Below are 22686 nucleotides of genomic sequence, written 5' to 3'. Positions count from 1 at the left end.
GGAACAGCAGGGGCAATAGGTTTCCAGGGAGCCAGATGCAGAGCTGGTCTCCGTGCCAGTCATTGCGTTTAAGTCCTATGGTACAGGCGATTACAGCCCCAGCTTTTCAGCTTTGAACTTGCAGAGCTTTCAGCAGTTGTTTCCAAGTCAGCCGTAAATCTTTCGGGCTGCTTCCTCCCACAATGTGCTGCCAGGCATTTGACTATCGCCGGCAAAGCATTGCTTTATCCCTTGGTCATTTCTTCCCTCTCTCTTTCTGCCTTATCCTGCAGCTTGAAAGGGCTGTGATAAATCTTGCAGAAAACAGCTGCTTCATTGTTATGCTCGATAATTTGAATTTGAGTATGGCAGAATGGGCTGGCTTTCACTTAGTTGCCAACAGCGTCATGTTTATGTACTCCAAGCTGCTCTGAGGAGCTCCAGTCGCTGTGTTGGGCACCTAGAAATTACACGTGGTGAGGCCTCACCGTCCCCAAGCGCTGTGAAGGCAGCAGGCAGCCAGCCCTTCTCCCGCAGGAGACCCCGTCAGCCTGGGTGGCTGCTGCTGACACTGCCAGGTGAAGCCCTGTCTTCCTGCCAGCGTGGGTGGCAGCTCCTGGGGCTGCAGCAGGTTTTTTCTTCCTTGTCTTTTGCCTGGTAAACCAGCTACTGTAGTCACCAGGGACAGAGGCTTTGACCATGGATACTCTGGACTGTCCTTTCCCCTCTCTGTAGGGGAAGCTCTAACCAGCTCTGCTGCCCATCAGTTAGTGAATTTCTGTAGTGTTATGCTTGGAGATGAAATGATGTTGCAGACCCAGAGAGGCTTACAGTAATTGTAATATAAAAGCAGTGGGGAAAAAAAAAAAATAAAAAACCAGCGCCAGAGCCAGGAGCTGATAGGTACTTTGCTGTATAGAATCACAGAATGGTTTGGGTGGGAAGGGACCTGCAAAGCCCATCCAGTCCAACCCCCCTGCAAGGAGCAGGGACATCTCCAACCAGATCAGGTTGCTCAGAGCCCCGTCCAACCTGGCCTGGAATGTATCTGGGGATGGGGCATCCACCACCTCTCTGGGCAACCTGGGCCAGTGCTCTACCACCCTCAGTGTAAAAAAAGTCTTCCTTCTATCTAGTCTAAATCTGCTTCCTTTTAGTTTCAAACCATTACCCCTTGGCACAGTTGAAAAGTTTCTCCCCATCTTTCCTGTAGCCCCCCTTTAGGCACTGGGAGGCCGCTATCAGGTCTCCCTGGAGCCTCCTCTTCTCCAGGCTGCACAGCCCCAGCTCTCTCAGCCTGTCCTCACAGGAGAGGTGCTCCAGCCCTTTTATCATCTTCGTGGCCTCCTCTGGACTCTCTCCAGCTGGTCCATGTTCTTATGTTTAGGATTCCAGACACACTGCTGTTCTACACCTCCAGCTCGTAGTGGAGGGTGGTGGTCTGTTGAGTGGGAAAATACCATCCATCACAAGTGTTTGGTGCTCGGAGTGCAGGCTGCAGCTTGAACAGGGGCAGTGCCTGACATCCCAGCTGAGACCAGATCCCATCATCACCTGAGCATTGAACCAAGCAGTGAGCCAGGCTACTCTAATGCCTCTCAGGCTCCTACCTAATCCTTGTGGCAGTAAAAACATACAGTATTCCTTTTAGCTGGCACCTCTGTGACCAGCAGTGGGGTTTTCCAGCTGGCAAAATCTGTCTTGGCTTCAAATGGGCATCCCCTGGTCACGGGACTGTCCTGAAGCACTGCCCAGGCTGGGAGGGAGCAGAGCCTGTACTGAAGTTTTTTTGGCTAGCTTGGTGGCAGGGCTGTGCGTTGAGAGATGCTCACGAGCTGCAAGGCATGCTGCCCTGTCACAGGTTAGTGGCATCTGTAGTGTAAGCCAGTGAAGTGAACGCATGGGGTCTTCGGGTCTTGTGACAGTGACGCTTCTGCCAGGCTTGAACAGCTTTTCTTGCTGGCTGGTGGATGAGAAACTTACTCATTGCCGTGGAGAGGGAACGCAGCCTGGGAGCGGACAGACAACTCTGCGCTGTGTGTCAGCCTCTCTCTCATGATGTGATAGAAGTTGAGGGTAAAAACCTCTGAGAATTAAAATGGAGAAGGAAAAAGATCTCTCCTAGGGGCATTGTAAAGCTCTTCTGTAAATATCGCGTGCTTTCTCATTTCTGCCTGCCTTCCTGGCATGAGAGCTACTATGGTATATCTTTTTTTTTTCTTTTTTTTTCCTTGTCTTTTTCTATTTTAAATCTAATGTGCCTCCATTTTACCAATTAACTGCCTGTCTCCTGATTCCCATGGCAACACACCAGGCTCTTGCATTTCTGGTTCCTTTGGTGGTTGGCGTGCCTGGCATGTGTCTCGGGAGCAGTAACATTACAAAAGAGTTCTGCAGGGAGTAGGAAATACATGGGCACCGCTCACTGTGCACCACTTCTCATGCTAGACTCTTTTCCTCTTCCTCTCCCTCCTCCCCTTTAGAAATAAGTTTCCTTTCCCTTTTGTTTCAGTTGCCTGTTGATAAGAAATGAGCAGCTGAAGTGCAGTGGGAGGTGGAAAGATGTGGAGGGAGCGAGGGGATGCATGGTTTCGCTGGATGTCGATGGCACTTAAACGTGATACGAGGCTGAGCACTGGGGATCCTGCAAAGAAAGTTCTTCCTGCTGATGTTGCAGAGCAAGTGCTCTGTTCCTCCTGCTTCAATTTTCAGTGCTCATTTGAAGGGAGGTTTCTTGCTTCTTTACCGTACACAGCTCTCTTCACTCCTTCATATAGCAGGCGTTTCCAAGAGCTAGAAAAGTCTGTCTCCTGTTTGCAGAAGTCCTTGCGCTTCCAGGGATTTTGGACACCTGGCTTTCATTGACACAGTAACGAGAGCCATGTGAACAGGCTGAAGCTCCAGTTAAAACCTTTCACCTCTCCAGCTCAGGAGTTTGTTCAGCTCCTGGAGTATTGGTGCCCTGTCAGTGGGGGCCCCCAAAACTGGCAGGAGGAGTTTACAAAAAGGGCCCTGAGCACCAGGTCTGCCGTAGTCATTGTTAATGCGTCGTGCGTGGGCTTTACGAAAGCTGAAGGGAAAATAGAGATTTAGAGTTGGATAAGATGTGCGTTTAGCGGATGCTGCGTATGACTTTGATTTATAAATTGTTGTTCAGCCGTGAAAGCTGTGACCTACAGGAAGACCATTTAAACCGAAAAGAATGAGCCAGCTAATGAACACAATAGGGTTGTGAAGTTGGAAAGCCTGAGTGGAAGGGATCCTGCTTACTGCTTGTTGTGTTGTGGAGCCTGGTCCCAGCGAGAAGGAGGGGAGGAGCTGCTGTCGCAGTCCTGTCCAGCAAGCAAGGTTTACGTTGGACGGAGCAGCAGAGGGAGATCCTCCTGGACTGAGGAGGAAAGAGCTTTCCCCACCAGTGGCTTCCAGGTGAGCTGCTGAGTTACATGCCTAATAGCGACAGTCAGAGAGTGGCTTCTTGATTGGCATTACCAGGTAATTGGCAGGGTTGGAGTAGAAAATATTCAGTCTGTGGTTTTTTTGGCTTTGTTTCTCTTATGTAACTCTGTTCTCAACTTCGTACCTGAGATCTGAACCCTTGCTTTGCTGTTAGTGAGTTTCTTGGAACTTGTTGGTGGAAGTCTGGCTAAAATAAGAAGACTTTTTCTTCTCCAGAAACAGCCAATCCAAGTGACACAGGCACAGGCATAGACCAGCTGTCTAGGTGCCTGTAGGCTGGAGAAAGCCCAGGAATCCTGGGCTCTTGGGTGGCTTCCCCATAAGCTGTAAGAGCTGCTTGGAGAGCAGATAGCTCTAGATGTCAGGTCTTGGAGAGCGGTTCTGTCAACTGATGTCTGGTTTGGGCTATCCTGAGGTGCTTGTGGATCGAAGACAAGTTGCTCATCACCTTTTGCCTTCTGAAGGGCTGGTGACTAGATACCAACCTGGGAGGATCAGAGCTTGGTCTGCTCAGACTGCTCTGGATGTTGTCTGGCCGGTCTACTTAATGGGTCCATCAGACCTGAAGCCAAGAAGAATGGAATTAGTTCGATCATAGTTACTGTTGGCTTCTCTGAAAACCTAGTGCCCAAAAAGACTGTTAGCTGCACTGTAAGAGAATTCATGGCTTAGTTGTTATTTTATATATGGGTAATGAAGGTGGTGTAAAATACCAAGTTTCTGCAACGTGGCCATCATGAAGAAGGTGAACCTATTGGCCGTTCCTCCCTTAAATCCTATCTTTTTTGAATAATTCATCTCATGCTCAAGAATAGTAATGCTTCTGATTGCACTGTTGTGTTTGGGAGCCTGTAATTAGGTTATTTCCCTGTGATGTTATAATTACTGTAGTTTGGCAGCTCTGCTTGTCAGACGGGCACCTAAAATGAACAGAGTGTTGTAAAGTCCCGCTAAAAATTTGGCTTTTTGGGGAACATGATGTTGCACCAGGAGTCCATGAACTGTTTTTTTTGTTTGTTTGTTTTTTTTTCCTGATCCAAGTCAGCTTTTGAAGGTGTTTGCCCTTTCAGTGAAATAGGGTGAGCCTAGACCTGGGTTCAAATCTCAGTGTTGTTTGTTCAGCCCTGGGCAGCCTTCCTGCCTTTCTTTGCTCAAGCTGCACTGCTGGAGGGTTTGCTTACCCCAGCCACGTTGCAGAGGTGTTTGCGAGAGCTAATGTAACCTGTATCTTGATCATTAATTAATAGCTGTAATAGAGACTGCTAGTGTGCTGAAACTTGGGCTCCAGCAGGACTGGAAAAGCAGCTTTGGTCTCTTGTGAGTACAGATGCAGAGTGCCCCCCACCAAATTTCTTTGCTTATAGCTCCCTGCGCAGCAGAGCTGAATTTGGCTATTCTGCTTGGCACATTGCATGTGTCTGCTGCAAACGTGTCAGCAGCACAGGATCTGTGTAAGTTGTGTTTCTAATTTAATTTTTTCTCATACTCATGAAAGGAGATATACATATCACAGATGTTGTTGGAGATAAACCCCTGTAGCCATCTCTGGTTATTAAATTGAAATATTCTGGTTTTAAAACGCAACTTGTTGGTTCCTAATCTAACTGCTTTGCTGTCTTGTGCTATTAAGCATTGAAATGAAAATGCTGACCTTATTTTCTGCTTGTGGTTTGTCTTTATGGTTCACATGGATGGACCCCTGTTTCCTCTCCTCCCTCCTTTTTTTATTTAAAGTTTTTTATAAAGATCAAAAGCTCTGAGCATCCTTGTGCTCTTATTTTTCAGTTTTTAAGGTGAAACTGGTTCTTGGATGTAATGCCATACCCCTATTGGAGCTCCTCTGGAGGTACTGGCTTTTAGAAGATTGAGAGTAACACAAGCTTGAAAGTTGAGCATTTACCAAAAAAAAAAGTTAATGAAGAATGTAGAAGGCTGAGGAAGCTTTCAGAGCAGGGCCCAAATGCCAAGAGAAGGTGGCTCAGGGACTGCAGCGCATCTTTCTCCCAGGCAGCTGGCTGAGCTTTGCCAGGAGCACTGCGGACTCTGTTGCTGGCCTTTTCAGTTGGGAACTGTTTGTTACTGCCCTTCCCGTGCCCGTCACAGGACGGTCCTCTTGAACATGCCCCGCGTGGTGCTGTGCGTGCCCCGTTTGGCTAACTTAAGAGTTGGGAGACGATTCTGTTCATGAGAGTTTGATCGTGCCTTAACTGCTGCTCTGTCCCAGTTCAGAGTAGGCAGAGGTACTGGTGTCTCTCTCAGGAGCCACAAACAAACTGGTGCAATTGTGCCACAGATCTGTCCAAGAGTGTTGACTCTGGAGTCTACTGAGAACCAACGTGTCCATCTTAATCCCTCTTAACGCTGCTGGTTTTGCAGAAACAAGGTTCTTCAGCACTGAAGCACTGGTGCTCTTTTTCCTCTGGTATTAGACCTTTAGCAAAGCTTTGAAGTAGCTTGGATGGAGCGCTTTTATGTTCTTCAGGCTTTCTAGGAGCCGAGCCTGATCTGTCAGGCCCATTACTTCTGAAAGAGCTGCAGAAATGGTGCAGGCTGAGCCGTAGTGATGGCTGAGGCTGAACAAGTTTCACAGTTCATTTCATCTCTGCAGCTGCTTGGACTTTCTCTGTCAGCCTTGTCTGGTAGCAAATAAAAACTTCATCCTGGGTGTGCTATAAGCGTTTCTGGTTGGTGGTGTGCTGAAAGTTTGGCTGAAGAGTCCAGGTGGCTTTCATTGAGAGCAGGATATGTGGGACCAGGTCTCATGCACACACCCCGTACAGCAGCTGTGGGGAGAAGCACACGTGGGACCTCAGTGCTACCAAGAGCTGAGGATGACTGAAGGTCCATGGTGCACGACTTGCTGGATCTTACTTTGCAAGCTTATTTCCTTGGTCTCTTGTGATTTCTTTTAGGGCTTTACTTAACCTCCCCCTTTGACCTTCGGAGAGTTTTAATGCAGTCCATATGTCCTTGTCTTTTGTTTCTCTGGGGCCTAGGCTGAAACCCAGAGTCTGTGGTCGAGTTTGACACTGGGGCCAGCAAGAGAGGAGTCACTGCTAACTCACTTGCTCAGGCTGTCTTTGTTTCCCTTCAGACACCAGTCACATATTTAAGGGCCTCCTTGTGTATTACAGAGAGTTTGGCTGATCCAGGATGTGCTGGAGAGCACAAGAGAGATGGTGAATTTCCAGCATCACCTGCAGTTCCTTCTCCCAGCGCAGCGACGCGTTGCTGGAGGTCGGGCTTTGGTTTGCTGTGCTGACGCCAGGAGAAGAGCGTTCTGTATTGCAGATTTTTTTTGGGCTCAGCGCGTGGCGTGTCAGCCCGGGAAGGCCATGCACACAGGGGTTTGTGGATGCTTCCTGTTTATAGAGAAGGGTTTGTATTGAACATACCCCAGGTGTCTGCTTGCTGCTGGACTCTGCAGCAAAGGGCACAGCAGCAGCTGGGGACGCTGCGTAATTTGCAGAGGCAGCTGCATGGTCCCACAGGAGCTGTTAGTGCCCTTGGTGGAACTGCGTGCTTGGACTGTTTGCCTGTATCCAAACACGTGGAGTTCTCATAGCACCAGGTACTGAAACATCAGAACATCAGTGCCTCACTTTTTTTTTTTTTAATTTATTTCTGGATGAAAGGATGACTTTGGCATCTTTCTTCAAAGCAGCAGTTCACTGGTTTCCTTTTGACCACTAAGCACTTACACCGCTCCTGTCCTTTTGGGCTTGTTCATGCTAGTGCAGCCACAGAAAATACCCTTTGGTGCTGTGAAGGGACTGGGGGTAAGCAGGCGCTGCAAAGGGGGATGGAGAGATGGGGTCGGTGCTTTGTGTGCTGCAGAAACCGGGCAGCAGACAGATTTCTGTGCGGGTGCTTTCCTGCCGAGGAAGATGTGTAAGTAATGGGATCACTCAGGTTTTAACCTTCACCTGGTGTTTCCGCTTTGTCAATGCCCTTTCCTGGTGTTTTGGCTGCCTTTTAAGATTTCTCCTCATACCAAAACCTATTTTCCCTTGCTTCACAGGCTCACCTTTACACAAGCAGGGTACCACCTCCACCGCCAGCTCTGAGAAGTCGGGTTCAAAGGTTGCCGAGGTGGGCGATGATTTCCTGGGAGACTTTGTGGTGGGCGAACGCGTCTGGGTAAATGGAGTGAAGCCAGGTGTGATCCAGTATCTTGGAGAGACACAATTTGCTCCAGGCCAGTGGGCAGGGGTCGTTCTGGATGACCCAGTGGGTAAGAATGACGGCTCTGTCGGTGGAGTACGTTACTTTGAATGCCAGCCGCTGCAGGGGATTTTTACACGACCGTCCAAGTTGACGCGGCAGCCGGTGGCCGAGGGCTCGGGGAGTGACGCCCCCTCCGTGGACTCTCTGACGGCTCAGAACTTGTCGCTGCACTCGGGGACAGCCACGCCACCTCTCTCCACTCGCGTCATCCCCCTGCGGGAGAGCGTCCTGAACAGCGCCATGAAGACAGGCAACGAGTCTGGATCTAACCTCTCGGACAGTGGGTCTGTGAAAAAAGGGGAGAAGGACTTACGGCTTGGAGATCGCGTGCTGGTGAGTTCATTGCGGCGTTTCCCCCTATAAAGGCAAAATTCAAGAATTTGTCCCCTCCTTAAGTGTTCCTGGTCAGGCTCAGGACAAGACAAAAGGGGAACAGAGTTGGTGGTGAGGTGTGGGACAGGGCATGATCTTGGAAGGAGATGCCTGGACCAAGCGGGCATCGAAATTCTGAATTTACTGTTATTTGGGATACTGTGTCTTCTGGACGTGTTGCTTTCATGTTGATAGAAGACAACATAATCCAGAGCGTTTCTTGTGTTGGACAGGTCCTGAGCAGGAGAATGAGGTCAGAGAGAGCAACTCAAACCTGAGAGGGAAATAGAGAAATCATTAATTATTATTTTCTAATCCAGTGATACTCAATGTGTATCAGGGCTTTTGAGGATTTTGCAACAGTGTGTCTTATGTGGTCCTACACACCGTACGAGTAGCTACAAGAATCTTCCCCTGGCTGGTCCCTCCCCCTTTGGTGCTTCGGTTTCTGTATGTTAGATGTGAGACTAACGCCTTTCCTGTGCAGAAAGGAACTTGCAATTGTTTTTATAAAAGGGCAGAACTTCGGGAGAGATCACTGTTCTGATGGATGTGTTCTCCACATCTGATTTCTGTTGCTGTTATCATTATGTAGAACAGAGTACCTGATGACTTTAAGGCAAAATGCCACGCTTGCTCTAAAAATGGCTTACTGGGAATTGGACATCAAGCTTGTCACAACTTGTGTCCTAGCAAAGGAGTAGTGCTTTCAGTGGAGGTTTAGAAGGAAAAGAAATATATAAAAACATGGAAAAACTGAGTTTAATTTTGCAGTTCTATAAAAAGAGAGTTTAGTTTTGTTCAGTGTGTATGATCCATGCTGTGATACCAAATATTGGAAGGGCTAAGCATTTGAGCACAGGTCTTTGCCCCTGTGTCCCCAGAAATATCCCTGGATCTAAAGATGAAGGTGACTCTGACAGCAATTACAGGTTGCAGAGGGTTAGTCTTTGTGCATCCTGGGCAATCTGGCTCCCATTTAAAGTTAGCTGTGGAGTGGTTCCTTTTTGAGGCACCTGGTGCCAATACCCATAGCGGTAGTAGGGGAGCGCAGACAGACTTGCCGTCTGGTTAATAACAGCAGTTTGGTAGAACTTGACTCCACAGCAGATGCACGTCAGGAGGAGTGTGTGCAGAGGTGTAAGAGCCAGCCTCAAATGTCCTTTGTGGTCTCAGAGGGAGTTTTTGTGCTGATGATAGCAGCAAACCTGGGCAGGCTGCGGCTCAAGCTGATGGAGTTGATGCCTTTGCTCCCTGCAGCCCCGTGGGGACCGTGGGCAGCTGGGCCAGGTTAGAGCAGCTCTGGGTGGCTGGTGAGCGCTGAGCTGCTGCGACAGACCACACGCGTCTTCCGAGTCAGAACTTCACGTGGCACAACCTGCTCCGAGGATGTTGGGGTCTGCTGTGTCCAGATGTCGGGCATCTCTGGCATTACAAATGTGCTTCCAAAGTTAACAATGCTCTAGCACACTAAAACAATGTTGGGTTGTCCAATAGTTTTTATTTAAATAAAATTTAAAACAATTGTTTGAGGGGGAAAAAAATGGAAATGAGTTTTGTTTGTCCCCACTGGATATGACATTTAATAATTCTAGTGTGAACACGTGGGCTCGTGGACCTAGCTGTAGAGGTGAGACACTTCTGTACTCACAATTTTTTCCCCAAAATGTGCATTGCATTCTGTATCACAGCAGGAGCTGACAGCTGCTCAAGGGCTTGTCGCTCGTCTGGCTTTTTCCTGACTTCACCAGAGTCTGCCTCTCTTCCCTCCCTGTCCATACTGTCAGCAAAGCTGCTGCTGGTCCCGGGGGCAGGGGTGGGCAGGGAAAAGTGGCAAAGGCATTCTCTCTTTACACCTGCACTGATGCTTCACCTTAAAGCAGCCACACGTGGGGAGGAATGAACCTGGGGAATCCGTCCTCCTTTGATCTGTTTATTTGTTTGCTCCCATTTTCTCCTTTAACTGTTGCAAGGAGTAGGGAGAGTGCTGAGGTGAGAACTTCCCATGTTATGAGCAGTAGTCATTAGAAGGTAAACTGCAAAATATAAAACCTACAATAAACTTGGCTCTGTTCTTTCTGAACCAGCTGGTCAATGGAGTAATGTTCTTTAAACTGAATTGTTTAACCCCTCTCTTCTCCTGACTGTAAGCTCACCGAGGCAGGATCCCTCTGCGTAATACTCTGCTTACCTCAGTGGGGCCCGCGCAGATTGAGATTTCAGCGTAGCCATGCACTACAAGCCATTAGCATCTCTCCCCTTGGCTTCTGCTGAGCTGTTTATGGGGATTTGGGGAGTGGTTTTGGCTGTTTTTTTGTTTTCTCGTTTTTAATGAAGGCGCATCTTTAAAAGCCCACCCTCTCTGCCTGCTAATTTACCCGCTCCAGATGTTATAAGATAAAAATCTGTGCTATGATTGTTAGTGTGATAAATAGCTCCAAGAGAGCAAAGCTGGAAGGAGCTCAGCAGCTCGCTGGCTCTAGTGGGAATGCTCAGCTTACAGAAACATCAGGGGTTGTTTGAACGCAGTAGTAGAGGTCCAGGAAAAGAGCAGTTAATGACAACAAGAATAAATAATTTGCTGTTATGGTTCAGTAACAGGCTTGGCTTGGCAGATGGCTTTTTTTTTAGTAATGGAGATGTCAGCTAATCATGTTTTACTGTGTGAATGCATAAACAATAATTCTACATTAACCTGGCTTGCCTCAAATTCCCTGAGTAAATCTTTGCTCTTGTTCTCTATGGATTGGTACAATGCTTTTCTGAAAGATTCTTTTTATTTGAGAACGGCTTTTAGGCAGATGGGATCCAAGAAAGGCTTTTCAAGTGAGTAATGTGTGTTTTCTGTAAGTGCTCAGTGGATGGAGCACAAGGATTCAGGGATCCCTTCCAGGGCTGCAAGGCCGACACCTGGCTGCTCTGCATCCCAGTTATTTCCTGCTTTCTTTAACTTCATTAGGGTCCATCAGAGCTTGAAGACATTTTTGCTTTTCAGTGACTTTATTCCGAGGCTCTTTCTGACTCTAGCAGTTGCCAAAAGTGACTTTTAGCTTTCCATTAGAAGAATTAGATAATATTTGCCTTTTGGCGCTTTTGAACTCAAACTTTTTGCCAGAGATGCAGAAATTGCATTAAAGAGATGAAAAAGCCACTCTAATATTGAAGAACTCGTCTCTTGAAGTCTGGCAAATGAATGTGGAACAATTAACCTTTGCTGTGGTGAGAAAGGAGCATCCCAAAGTATGGTCGTCGCTGGAGTGCTGCTGTTAATGTGAGGCTGGCTTGTTGCCTTTCTCTGGGGAAAGAAGGGATGGAAACAGAGCAGCGGAGGAGTTGAGCATTTTCTGCTTGGGAGGAGTCTCTGCTGTGTGTGACGCCTAAGAAAATGTATTTTACATGCTTTGGGGGAAGGCTTTCTCAGCAGCTGAACTCATTCCACCTGAGATGTGATTGCTTTCTTAAGAAGAGTGGAAAGGAGGTGCCTGTTCTCTACATGCCAGTCTAAATCACAAATAATTTTTTAAAAATAATTCCTTGTAATAGAGCTATTCAGCCCTTCAGCCTTCCTCCTGTCTCCTAGCTGGGCTTGCACTCCTCGGTACTGAAATGCAGTAATAAACGAGGCTGTTGAAGGGCCAGGTTAAATCCCAGGGGCTGGCTGACTCTGTTGCTGTGAGGTGTTGCCCCGGATATCCTTCAGATGGGTTCTAGGTCTGCAATTTTGCTAGAACCTTGTAACAGGAGGCCAAAACCAGAATAGATGCTGGATAGCAGAAGCACCGCTAGCAGGGAGATCCCGACGGAGCACATGTCAGCTGACGGATGGGCAGGACTGCCGTGGCGGGCTGGCTGTACTGGTGGAAATAGATTCTGGGCTCCACCCTGAGCAAATGTGGAATTTCTAATAATTTTCTTCTCTGTGTGCTACAAAGTGTTTTTGCCTGTGGTGTGTTGCAACCTCTGGCTCCTGGCAAATGACAGAAAATTCTGATAAATAAACTAATTGTGTCCTTTTCTTCAGCATCCCCCCTGCACGCCCCCACCCCAACCCTGCTCTGCCAGCCTGATGCTGCAGAAAGCCTTTAACCACCTGAGTGAAAAATCGTTTCCATTAGAAGCTCCCCGATGAGAAGAACTGCAGCCGAAGCCCTTCTCCTCAGGCAGAGGCAACTACTTGCTCTGCTGCCAGCTCGCTTTGAGCTATTTCAGCGCCCAAGACTGAAGCCTTGCTGCTGCGAATGCACATGAGGTGTTGGGAAGGAAGGATTCGTGCTCTGTATTTCTCTGGTTGACTGTCAGCTCTCCCAGCTTGCCGGGGTCTGGGAGGTGCCGCAATGCTCCTGTGTGGGCTTTGCAGACAATTGCAAGACTTTTCCTTACTGCAAACCAAGCAGTAAGGAAAGAAGGATCCTATCCTGTAGTTCTACCCAGGCAGCGTTTTCAGGGAAGGTGGTTTTAGTATTTCATTGCCTGCTTTTGGCTCGTTCTGTAAGGAGGCCAGCAACTGCTGTGTCGTGACTGGAGAGCCGTATGGCAGAGCCCAGGACCTTGCACAGGAGCATGGGAATGATGGATCTCCATCCCTGTGGAGGTTTGTGACAAGGACTGGGAAGTGCAGTCTTCCAGGTGTTTGCAGGATTCAAGAGGCAGGGAGACATCTACGTCTCCTAGTCCAAGCTGTTGTCCTCACCGTAGAAGATTGTTGCTGTTGTGTGGTGTTGCAGGAGCAAACATTCCCTGTCACTGCAGTGAAACCAAGAGGAAATAAATAGCCCAAAGCAACCATCCTGCCCTGCTACCACATTAACCCATTTGAGACTTTCTGTGCATGCACACGCCCCCCTAACCACTCGTTTGGGCTGATGAGTTGGCCAGTCCTTGTCTTCTGTGTGCAATATCTGTCATTAAACAGGAGTTGTATGCAGCCTGTGGTGGAGCAAACTATTATTAACGTGGGCAGGCTTTGTATCAGAGACAGCCTCGGGAGGAGATGCTGTAATTCTAGGCTTCCCTCTTCCACTGCATCCCTAGGACATTATTTTCTCAGTGATGCCTGGAAGATAAATGTGCACAAATGTCTTGTGTCAGCAGGGCTGTCAGACACATCCCTGTGCAGTGCTGAGCTGGGCTGTGGGGATGGGAAGGCACAAAGATAAGTGGTTGGATTGAAAGAAACTAAAAATTCCTGTAATTTCACGTAGTGAGGACTGTCCTGCAATTCCTGGCTGCCTCTTCCCCCCCCCCCCCAACCCTGAAAGCCAGTTCTTCCATTCGCAGATGACATAGTGGGTATCCAGTGAGATAAAACTGCCGATGCTTGGATGCCACCTGAAGTAAGTTGTACTTACAGACACACCTGACCACAAGCCAGATCACCAGCTTGCCGAATGCTGTGCCCGGCTGTCAGCTGGGACGTAGCCCCAGTAAGCGACGGCACGCGTTTCCCGTAGGTTTGTGCGTTCACCCCCTTGTACTTACAGATCCCTGTTCCATGGGATCTGTGATGGCTGGACCCACACCATGCTGCTGCAAAATCACCCTCTGTAAATCAAGCATTGTACAGTAATCTTCTGCCGTCAGTGCTTGGAAGAGCTAAATTGTGTGTGGTGGGAAAACACAGCTTCTGCCTCTCTCAGCTTGGGTGGAAGCAGGCTCCTTCTGGGTGGGTGGATGAGTGCAGGAGGAGAAAACTTTTTCTTTTTTTTTTTTTTTTTTTTTTTTTCCTCCCCCCCTCCCCCAAAGGGAAAGGATGGCTGCTTCAGTTTACATGCTGGATGCAGCCTGCAGCTACAGCTCAAACTGGAGCAAGCAGCACTTTTCCAGTGAAGGTAAGCTCCGATTTCCTGTTAGTATCATCCCATAACGGCGTAGAATGAGCTTATGTGCTGCACATTAAAAGTAGTTGAAGGTCCTCGGAGTAAAGAGTGCTGTGTCTGCCCTTTCCCACTGTCCCCTTCCTCTCTCTTCCCACATGCGAGCAGGAGAGTTTCATGGCTCCGTCAGGACCCAGCTTGAGGCATGGGAACCCTGCAGAGGAGGCATGTCAGTGTGCTGCACTTGGGCTCTTATTGTTCCCACCCTGACCCTCAGCAGCGCTGTATTGTGGAAGTGCTTTGGAAAGCAGCTGGGAAAATAAATTTAGATGGGTAAACTGGAATTTTAAGCAGACAGCACAGCATCAGCTCTGTGCTTTCTGCCTGGGGATATGCTCAAGCAGGAGTCTACAGCCACTGCTGACCCCTCAACTGTGCATGGCATGGTGGGGAACAGTCCCTGTTGGCCTGAATGGCACTTAGGGTTTATTTTTCTTCCCTGAGCAACACTGGAGTGTATTGCAAGCAGTGCATTGCCCGCAGGCCCCGGATTGAGAACAGGTGTTAAGAGGTTCTTGCTGGGAGCAAGAAACTGCTGCAGGGTGAGCAGGGAGGACATGAGGGGAAAAGAGCAAATGGGGGCTGGAGGGAGTCTGACTTGCAGCAGCCAGACTGAGATACGGCCTGGTGCTAATTTAGTAAATTGTTTAAATGATATATTGGCAGCTCTGATGAGACAGTGTCCGGAAGGATTAGCATCATTGTCTTTTCAGCCCTGGGATACTGGTCTGGATCCAGTTTTGTCATTTTAATGAGAAAACCGTAGTAAAACATGTCAGTGATACTCCAGTGAGCAGAGGAGGCGCGTGGATGGCCTGTGAGTGCATTGTTTCTCTAACTCACCAGTTACAACGCAGACCTGTTGAATATTCCTGCCTTTGTTTTGTTGTGATGGTCAAGTCCAAGACTCTCTCTTGAGACTCCTGGAGATTTCTTGCTGAGGAAAGGCCAGGTCAGGAAGATGGTCTTTAGTCAAAGGTATGAAAAAGGCATCGGAGCACATGCAGAGAACTTCAGTCTGGAGCTGAACTTTCCGAGAGATCAGAGGCATGTGGCTCAGGCTGCTTGAATCCAGCTGGAGGCAGTGGACCACCATGAGCTTGTTTAAAGTTAATCATAAGTATTTTTACTTGAAGCAGAGAAACTTGGAACATTGCTGATAAAATACCCTCCAAAACAAAAAATCCTATACTACTATGTCAGTATTGTTTCTGTTTTTTGGAGCTTCAAGAAAGAGATATTTTTAGCTGCTTTTTTTTTCAAAAACTACTATAACTAAAACCAGCGACACTTACATTTGGTAAAATCCCATTCTCTTGGATATGAATACTCTCAGTAAGTTTTGATGAAGTAACTGTTAACGGCTTCTCAGAAAAGCTGTGAGAGTTTTGTTCACTTCTGACTGAAGCTTGTCAGCTGTAAAAGCTGCGGCATGTCTGAACTGCCGGGGTGCAGCTGAGCTTGCTGGCGGCCTCGGTAGCTCTGTGCTGCCCTGTGCCTTAGCAAAGAGAGAGGTTGCCCTGTCCAGTTTGGTTTTGCCTAACTCCAGACACTCGGCAAGTTGACGGTGCGACCATGGCTCTGGTTACTGTGCCAGGCTGAGAGATGCAGACAAGTTTTCCGTAGAGAAACTCGTGGCTCAGGGCGGCGCCGATGCTAATGGCAGGCTGAGATCCCCACAGGATGGGATTCCTCTGGTCTCCAGCGTGATGATGGCAGTGGTACCTCTGATTTATTGAGAGGTCTGATAGAAAAACGCTTCTGTTTCGATGAGACTGTTTTGTGCGCTGACAGGACCTGCCAGCCAGCTTTTTCCACAACGCATTATTCATTTTAGCAGCATCAGCAGATTATCAGGGCTGAATAAATCTGCGTGTCTGAGTCGGGTGAATTTTCTAGGCTCTCCAGCCATAAGAGTTTCTGCGCCTGCCAAAAGATGGGAAGTTCAACACACAGTTTGAGCGCTGGCGTGTGAGTGTGACAGCCTGATATTGGCTTCTGGCTGTGCTGCCAGCCCCATCAGGGTGCGGGGAGCCCAGGCTGTCGGGGCGCAGATGTGTCCGTCCTGGCTTGGCAAGAAGATGTGGCAAGGGTGTACTTCGTGGAAAAGATGGCAAAATAATTAACACTTGAAAGAGAAAATAAAATACATTGCTTTGGAAGCAGAGAACCACGTTGCCGTTTGGGCGAGTGCTAAATCTGATCCCACTGAGTGTCTTCACGGATGTACGGCTCTCTTACTGAGCAGTTTAGGGATTGGCATAACTAGGTATGCGTGTATCAAGTCAACAATGCTGGTTATTTCTCACCTGTTTGGAAACAGCTTTCCAAAATAAGTAATGTCTACGGGGACGCAACTGAGCAGTCGTAGTGTTGGTGTGGATGGAGGAGTGTGGTCCTCTAGTAGAGGCCCCAGCACAGCCTGGTAAGAGCCATGCTGACAGAGGGAGCTTGTTGGGCTTTTAAGGTGGTTTACGTGAGGCTCTGTGGGGTCAGGACCATCTGGCTTGGTAAAAAGGTGACTCTATATCTGTAAGTAAATGTGACTCTATATCTGTAAGTAAAATTCAATAAAAATAAAACTGAGGGAGGTTACCAGCAATGGTAAGGTCCTGGAAATGACACTAAGATTAGCTGCAAGTTGAACTCCATGTAGATGTAATTAAAGAAATGTATTAAGACGGCATTAAATCACTGCATTAATACTAAGAGGCTTTGTCTGTATAAGCTCAAATAAATCAAACTGCTGTTTGACTGGGAGTGATAGGTAAAGAATTTGACTGCAACTGTTCAAATCTGTAACTTGCCAAGTTCCTGATACTGAAACTGAACCATCTTTTTACTCCTGGGTGCAGTGTAGCACCAGGAAGTTTTCTTGTGGTGATACTTGTACTAGCAATTTTTTTTTTTCTCCTTCCTATAGCAAAGAGAACAACATCAACAAAGGTTTTTCCATAAGCAGCACTTTGAATCCCTAGGGAGAGAAATTACAGAATGACTCAAGCTGCATGCTGCAGCTCCCAGGGCTTGAGGCAGGACCAGACTTCAGGGCTGTGCTCTCCAAGTCTGTTCAGGTGCCGTTATTTTTAGGCTGGGAAAACTTTCTCCTTTGCATAAGCGATTTTCAGGGTTTTTAGGGATTCAGAATTGGTAAATCTGTAACATACCTACCCTGGAACAAACAAAACTAGATTTCTGTGTTTGTCTATTGCAGTTTTCTGTAGGAGAATATTACTTTGCTACACATTTATGTAAAATTGAATATTAAGAAAATTAATAACTGCAATTCATTGAAGATAAAGCTGCAAATTTAATTTTAAACTTATATTTTAAGCTTTCTTCCTTGAACTCGGGCTTTAGCAGAGATACACTAAAAAAGGTTTAAATCGCATGCAGATTTACTTGAAGTATGACGCTTTAGAACCACCCTCCTACTTTTCCATATTTTTTTGCAGCACAAGTATCGAAGTAGGAGTTGTAGTGCAGAGGCAGCTGCTGCTTGGTGAAATGTCCTCTCCTAGCAGTGATCAAAACACAGCTTCTTACATGTCTTACTTATGCTCTCCTAGAGTCTACTCAGCAAGCTGAAAGCTTTAAGTGTAAATACGGGAGCGAAAGGTGTGATTTATTCTTATTTCTCCATGGGAAGGGGGGGGAAATCTGTGCTGGCAGAAGCCTAGCAGTGAGAAGTGACCCTTTCCCATGCAGCACGCCAGTGCTGTGAATTGATGCAGAATGTGTAGAGAACAGTGGATTTTTTAATTTTTTTTTTTTTTTTTTTACTGTACAAAACACCTCTATTTTGAGAGGTTTGCTGCGATGGCTGTTCGCTATGTCCTAGCAAACCCTGCGTGGAGACAAGGGGAAGAGCTGTCTGACCTTTGTCCTGTCACAGTATTGCTAAGAACTGCCAGCTGAACGAGCACAGAACTGAAACCCTGTTAGTGCAGATCCTGGTTCTTCATGGAAGGCAGGTATAAGCTGTGCTTGGAGGGCTTAAACTCCTTCATGGCCTCACAAGTCGCTTTGTGCAATTAATTGATGCCTTGAAATATATTTTCGTTATATTTGTCCTGACGTCTTCCATGCAGGCAGGTCCAAAAGTGGGAGCTTGTCAACTCAGTTGTAGTTATTGGAGAGACATCTTCAGTGCTAGGAGAACTTGATAGGAAAACTATCTGTTCTGGTTTCATTAGATCTGAAACAGAAAATACTAATTTTTTTTGTTTGTTTGTGTTTTCCTTGCCTCCCCTCCCCTCCTCTCTCCATAACTGCCCCAGCATCAATCCCCTTGCATCAGTGCCAGTGCTGCCATCTCTAACCCGTGGCATCTTATCTCCAACAGGTTGGTGGGACAAAGACAGGAGTTGTGCGCTATGTGGGAGAGACGGATTTTGCCAAAGGAGAGTGGTGTGGCGTGGAGCTGGATGAACCCCTGGGGAAGAATGACGGGGCAGTTGCTGGTACAAGGTACTGTGCGCTCTCGAACCCAGCCTGGCACACATAGGGTCCTACACCCCTCCTAGGGTGGCTGGGGGCCACATGGACCTGGGAAGAGGACGCTGAGTGCGGCTGTGTGTGGTGGTTTGATTTGTGGGTTGAGAGGAAGAGTCTAGTTTTGAGTCTTTTAAGCTTTGGGGTATCTTTGCAGGGAGATCAATAGGAGTCTCATCACTGGAGCATTTCAAAGCCGGATCAGATAAGGTCTGTAAAGTACAGCAACCTGAGTGGCTTCAGGAAATTAAAAGAGAGTAGAGAGAGAAGATAACTTACGCTGGGATTTAATTTTTGCTAGAAATTGATTCTGTGATTGTTTTAGCTCTGCTTTCTACCACACATTCCCTTCATAAACTTGTTTCTTGCACTGTAATTCACCCTGAAAATTTTCATTACAGAAAATAAAGATTTTCATTCCCCTCCCCCCCCCCCCCCCAACTTAATGTTACTTGATCTGTTCTTTCTGTGGACAAATTTCCAGAGATCTGAAAGAAATTGGTGGTGGTTGTCTGTCCTTGTACTAATTCTGTAGTGTAACAACTATCTGCTGATTGATCTCACCACCTCTGACTCCATAGGCACCGCTGCTATTTTATTTTCAAAAAAAGCCCTTGCTAGTATCTGTAAAACTAGGCAAGGGCATCTCGCAGGCTTGCTGGGAAGATGTTTCTGTTCACATGGAAGTTAGGAGGTAATGACCTCCAGCCTCAGATCTTGAGCTTGGGGACGTTCAAATCCGAGTTATACAGCAGCACTTTGACCCTGCTTCAAATACAGGTGGAGCTGATTCCTTGTCCTTCACAATTTTCTTTCCTGAGAAATACTGTTGATTTCTTGGAGCTTCGTAAGGGAGCCTGGCATTAGAGGTGAGATTTAGCTTTGACACTCAGGAGCTGAGAGTTCCTCCCTTGTTACATCTCAGGTTCTACACTAAAGGTTTCTTGTGTTGGGTCAGCCTTGCTTTGTCCAGCAAGCCATGTGTTTGCATTTCAGATAAGAGAAATGCTGCCTTGTGCAATGTCAGGACAAGAAAGCAGAAGATGATTGTCAGCATATGGCTGAGTTCCAGCCTTTTCTCAAAAAAAGAAAAAAAAAATTCAAACCAGGATGGTAGAGAATAAGTCATGGAGTGAATCCAAGTCCCTATTTTCTTTATCATACACTACAAATTAGCTCTAAGCTTAATCTTCAGGGTGCTCAGAAATGATTTATTGTGCATGTGGAAGGCAGATGTGAGTGTAAGTGTGCTCTCTTTGCCTCTCATTCTTACACGTCTGATGCTGTGTTTTGAAAAATCCAGCTTTTGGAAGTCATCTGTCTTCTGAGACTGCTCCATCTTGGCTGAGGTTGTTATGGTATGTGCCCTGTCTGCATGGCTTCTCTTTTGTTTCGCACTTTATCAAGAGCAGGAAAAATTGAGTTCCACAGCAGGGACTGGGTAGCAGGAGTGAATTAAGATTTGGATTAAACAGGGGAGATTGAGGGAAGTCTGTAGGGCATCCCTGCCTCTAGCATCCAGGCTGATTTTGCAGATCATCTAGCAATAATGGATACTAGCCGATACAGCAGTGGTACATGTGGACTCCCCAGCTGAAGGGCTCTCTGTCCCCCAAGGATCTGGTTGCAGGTTTGCAGCATTGTCCCCGTTCACTCTTTTGAACATTTATCCAACCTTCTGATTTTCTTAGAGCGTGTGCTGATTTCAACAGCAAGGTTTTGGAGGAGAAGCCAACGTAGTAAAGCTGACTCCCTCAGTGCATGCAGGCACCCCTCAGACACTCTTCCCCGAGTTTGCCGCTGCCACATGAGGTTCCTGAGCTTGTCCTGCCGGAATCAGTCTGGGCAGAGACCAGACTCTCTGGAGTGTCTCTGCTTTGGTGGTGGTTGCCATCTAGTGAGCATCCTTGGCCTGGCTGCCCGCGACCAGCGCTCTGTGCCGCGGTAACCTCTGCTGCAGCAGGAGAGTCTGGTCCACAGAAGCAGCTTGAGGCAGCGGAGGCTGGTGGAAGTGGAGAACAAACGTGGGCAAATGAGCAAGCAAAGGACTCTGTCACCATCTTTGCTGTCATGGATTGTCCAGCTGCATCACCTGAAATTTGAGGGCTGCTCTGATTCTCCTGCAGGTTTGGAAAGGGCATCTGGGTCTGGATGTGCGTGCAGGGAAGGATGAAGGGCCAGGGTTTCATGAGCAGCTTGTTCCCTGGCAGGGGCTGCCTGCAGGCCCAAGAGAAGGGTATCACTGTGGTGAGCCCCTCTCTGTACATCAAGTGGATGCTGCTGAGGCACTGTGGGGTTTGCTGCTTCTGCTTTCCTGTCTGCGTAGGAGACTAGACGGGTGCTGATGTGGTTTTCTTGGTTTCTTATCCACAAAGCTAAGCAAGTTCCACTTACTCATCTCTAGTATATTAACCTTTACTTGCTTATTTTACTGTTCTTCCTTCTCTACCTCTGTTCCCCTGGGAGTCTTTCCCCACTAAACTGCACATGCCTTTGCTTTTGTGTAGTCTGAAACATGTCAGCTACAGGCCTTGGGCACTGAAGAGTCTTTTTTTTTTTTATCTATTCCAGAATTTCCTGTGCCATTTCCCACTTGCAGTTTGCATTGCCGTCACAATGCCACTCTTCCCGTTTCTTTTTTGTAACGTGGGCATATCGCTCCTTAGCACTCAGTCAGAGCAGCTCTTGGTTTTCAAGCAGACTTTTTTTTCCTGCCAAGTATTCTGGACCCAATTCCTGCTTCTGAACTGTAAAAGTTAACTGCAGCCACTGCCAGTTTGGACTAAAAGAGAATGAGCAAGCAGAGTGATTCAAGTTTGGACTTGCTAAGAGCTGTCAGGGGCTTTTGAGGGGCTTAGCACTTGGCATTGTTGAGCAGCCCCAAGTACCAGTCTGTGCTTAGACCTGTGGAAGGGGCTGTGCCGTGCTGTTGGTCCACCTGTGCCTATTTCACTTTGAGAATATGATGCTGAGCAGGGTTTTTACTGGTTTGCAAGAGGTCAGACTGCTTCCTTGGGTCTCTGTTCTGCAGCAGGGTCAGTCCGCGGTATGGCTGGTTTTCCAAACCCAGGAGCCTGTTTTGGCAGCAAGCAGAGTGGGCTAAGTGATTTCTGGGTTGCAGAGGGTTGGTTTTGGTTCTGTTGGGTTTTTGAAATGTTGTTATAGAAAAAATCAGACCTGAGCAGATGTTTGAAAATGAATCACTTTCTCCTCTGGCTGGAGACCAGGCTGTTCTCTGGGCTCCCGGCCCTGCGGAGAGCTGCCTGTGACACAGCCATGTGGCTGCCAGCACTTAAAAGGGAATTGGGGAAGCAGCTGCACACATCTGGAGAGAGAACTTGTACTAGCAAAGCTGGATTTGTCACTTACTCGTTAGGACCTGTTTTTTATGTTAACCTAAGACAGGTTATTATATGGCCCTGAGTTTTTCCGTAACCTTGCTACGAAGCCTTTGAGAGAGCGCTCTTAACAGGGACGGCTTCCCGTGTTGGCTGCTCCCTCGAAACAAGGGGATGCGATGCCTGGGAATGATCTGGTTTTACTTGCTGCAGTGCAGCTGGCCAGCAGCAGATAAACCCTGCCTGGAGCCTGTCAGCCCAAGTCCCGGAGGGGTTTCCAAGGTTTGACACTGTGGGTTTTGCCTCATTTGTATTCTGAGAGAGGGCTCCAGAGACGTGTAATCAAGCTCACTGCAATTGCGGAAAAGAGCTTGCACTGCAATTATCTGGTCCTCTTTTTTTATGCTTGCTTCTTTCTAAGTTTGCTTGCGTGGGAACCAGTTTCTCTTCCTATGCTGCACAGAGGAGATGGCACACACTGGAGTTTGCTGTAATGGTATTTTTAGCTTCAAAGTTAGGAGCTGCCGTTTTCCCCTTCTGTTTTGGGAGGAAAGATTTTTACCCTACGGAACATTTATGCAGAGCTATGTGATTCACGCTTTACTACGTGACTTTGTTGTAAAGCAGGGTAGAGAACACAGGCAGGTTTTGGGAAGGATGATTTGTTGAGGAGGTTGGTTTGGAAGGAAGGCATGCGTGTGCTCTTGCTGTGTTTTTGGTACTGGGATCTTTGTGCTATCCAGGCTACCAAATGGGTCTTTCCTGGCATCTCAAAGTGTGCAGCAGCTAGTTACGTGGTAATTATCTCAAGTTTCCCTGCTTAAGTGTGATAAATGAAAACATGGAGATTGCCACTACTCTTAAGTGGCAGGAAAGGAGACTAATCCAACCACTTGCATGCAGGAAACAGTGTCACAGCAAAGCACCAAGAGAAGAGCTGAGGGCTG

At 47.5% G+C, this 22686-nt stretch overlaps 1 protein-coding gene across 2 annotated transcripts in view; it reads left to right on the top strand.

Annotated features, from left to right (window-relative positions):
* CLIP2 (CAP-Gly domain containing linker protein 2) overlaps positions 1-22686 on the top strand; it is a 79434-nt gene that overhangs the window by 30583 nt on the left and 26165 nt on the right. For both annotated transcript variants that reach the window (XM_086763039.1, XM_086763038.1), the window contains exons 3-4: positions 7457-7995; positions 18253-18377. In XM_086763039.1, coding sequence (XP_086619165.1) covers positions 7457-7995; positions 18253-18377 — 664 coding nt within the window. The remainder of the gene's footprint in view (positions 1-7456; positions 7996-18252; positions 18378-22686) is intronic.

The sequence above is a fragment of the Chlamydotis macqueenii genome, chromosome 19 (assembly GCF_036417535.1).
Source record: "Chlamydotis macqueenii isolate bChlMac1 chromosome 19, bChlMac1.mat, whole genome shotgun sequence".
In the NCBI taxonomy this organism is placed as follows: domain Eukaryota; kingdom Metazoa; phylum Chordata; class Aves; order Otidiformes; family Otididae; genus Chlamydotis; species Chlamydotis macqueenii.
The sequence above is the reverse complement of the archived record's forward strand: the minus strand, read 5'-3'. Positions and strand labels throughout refer to the sequence as shown.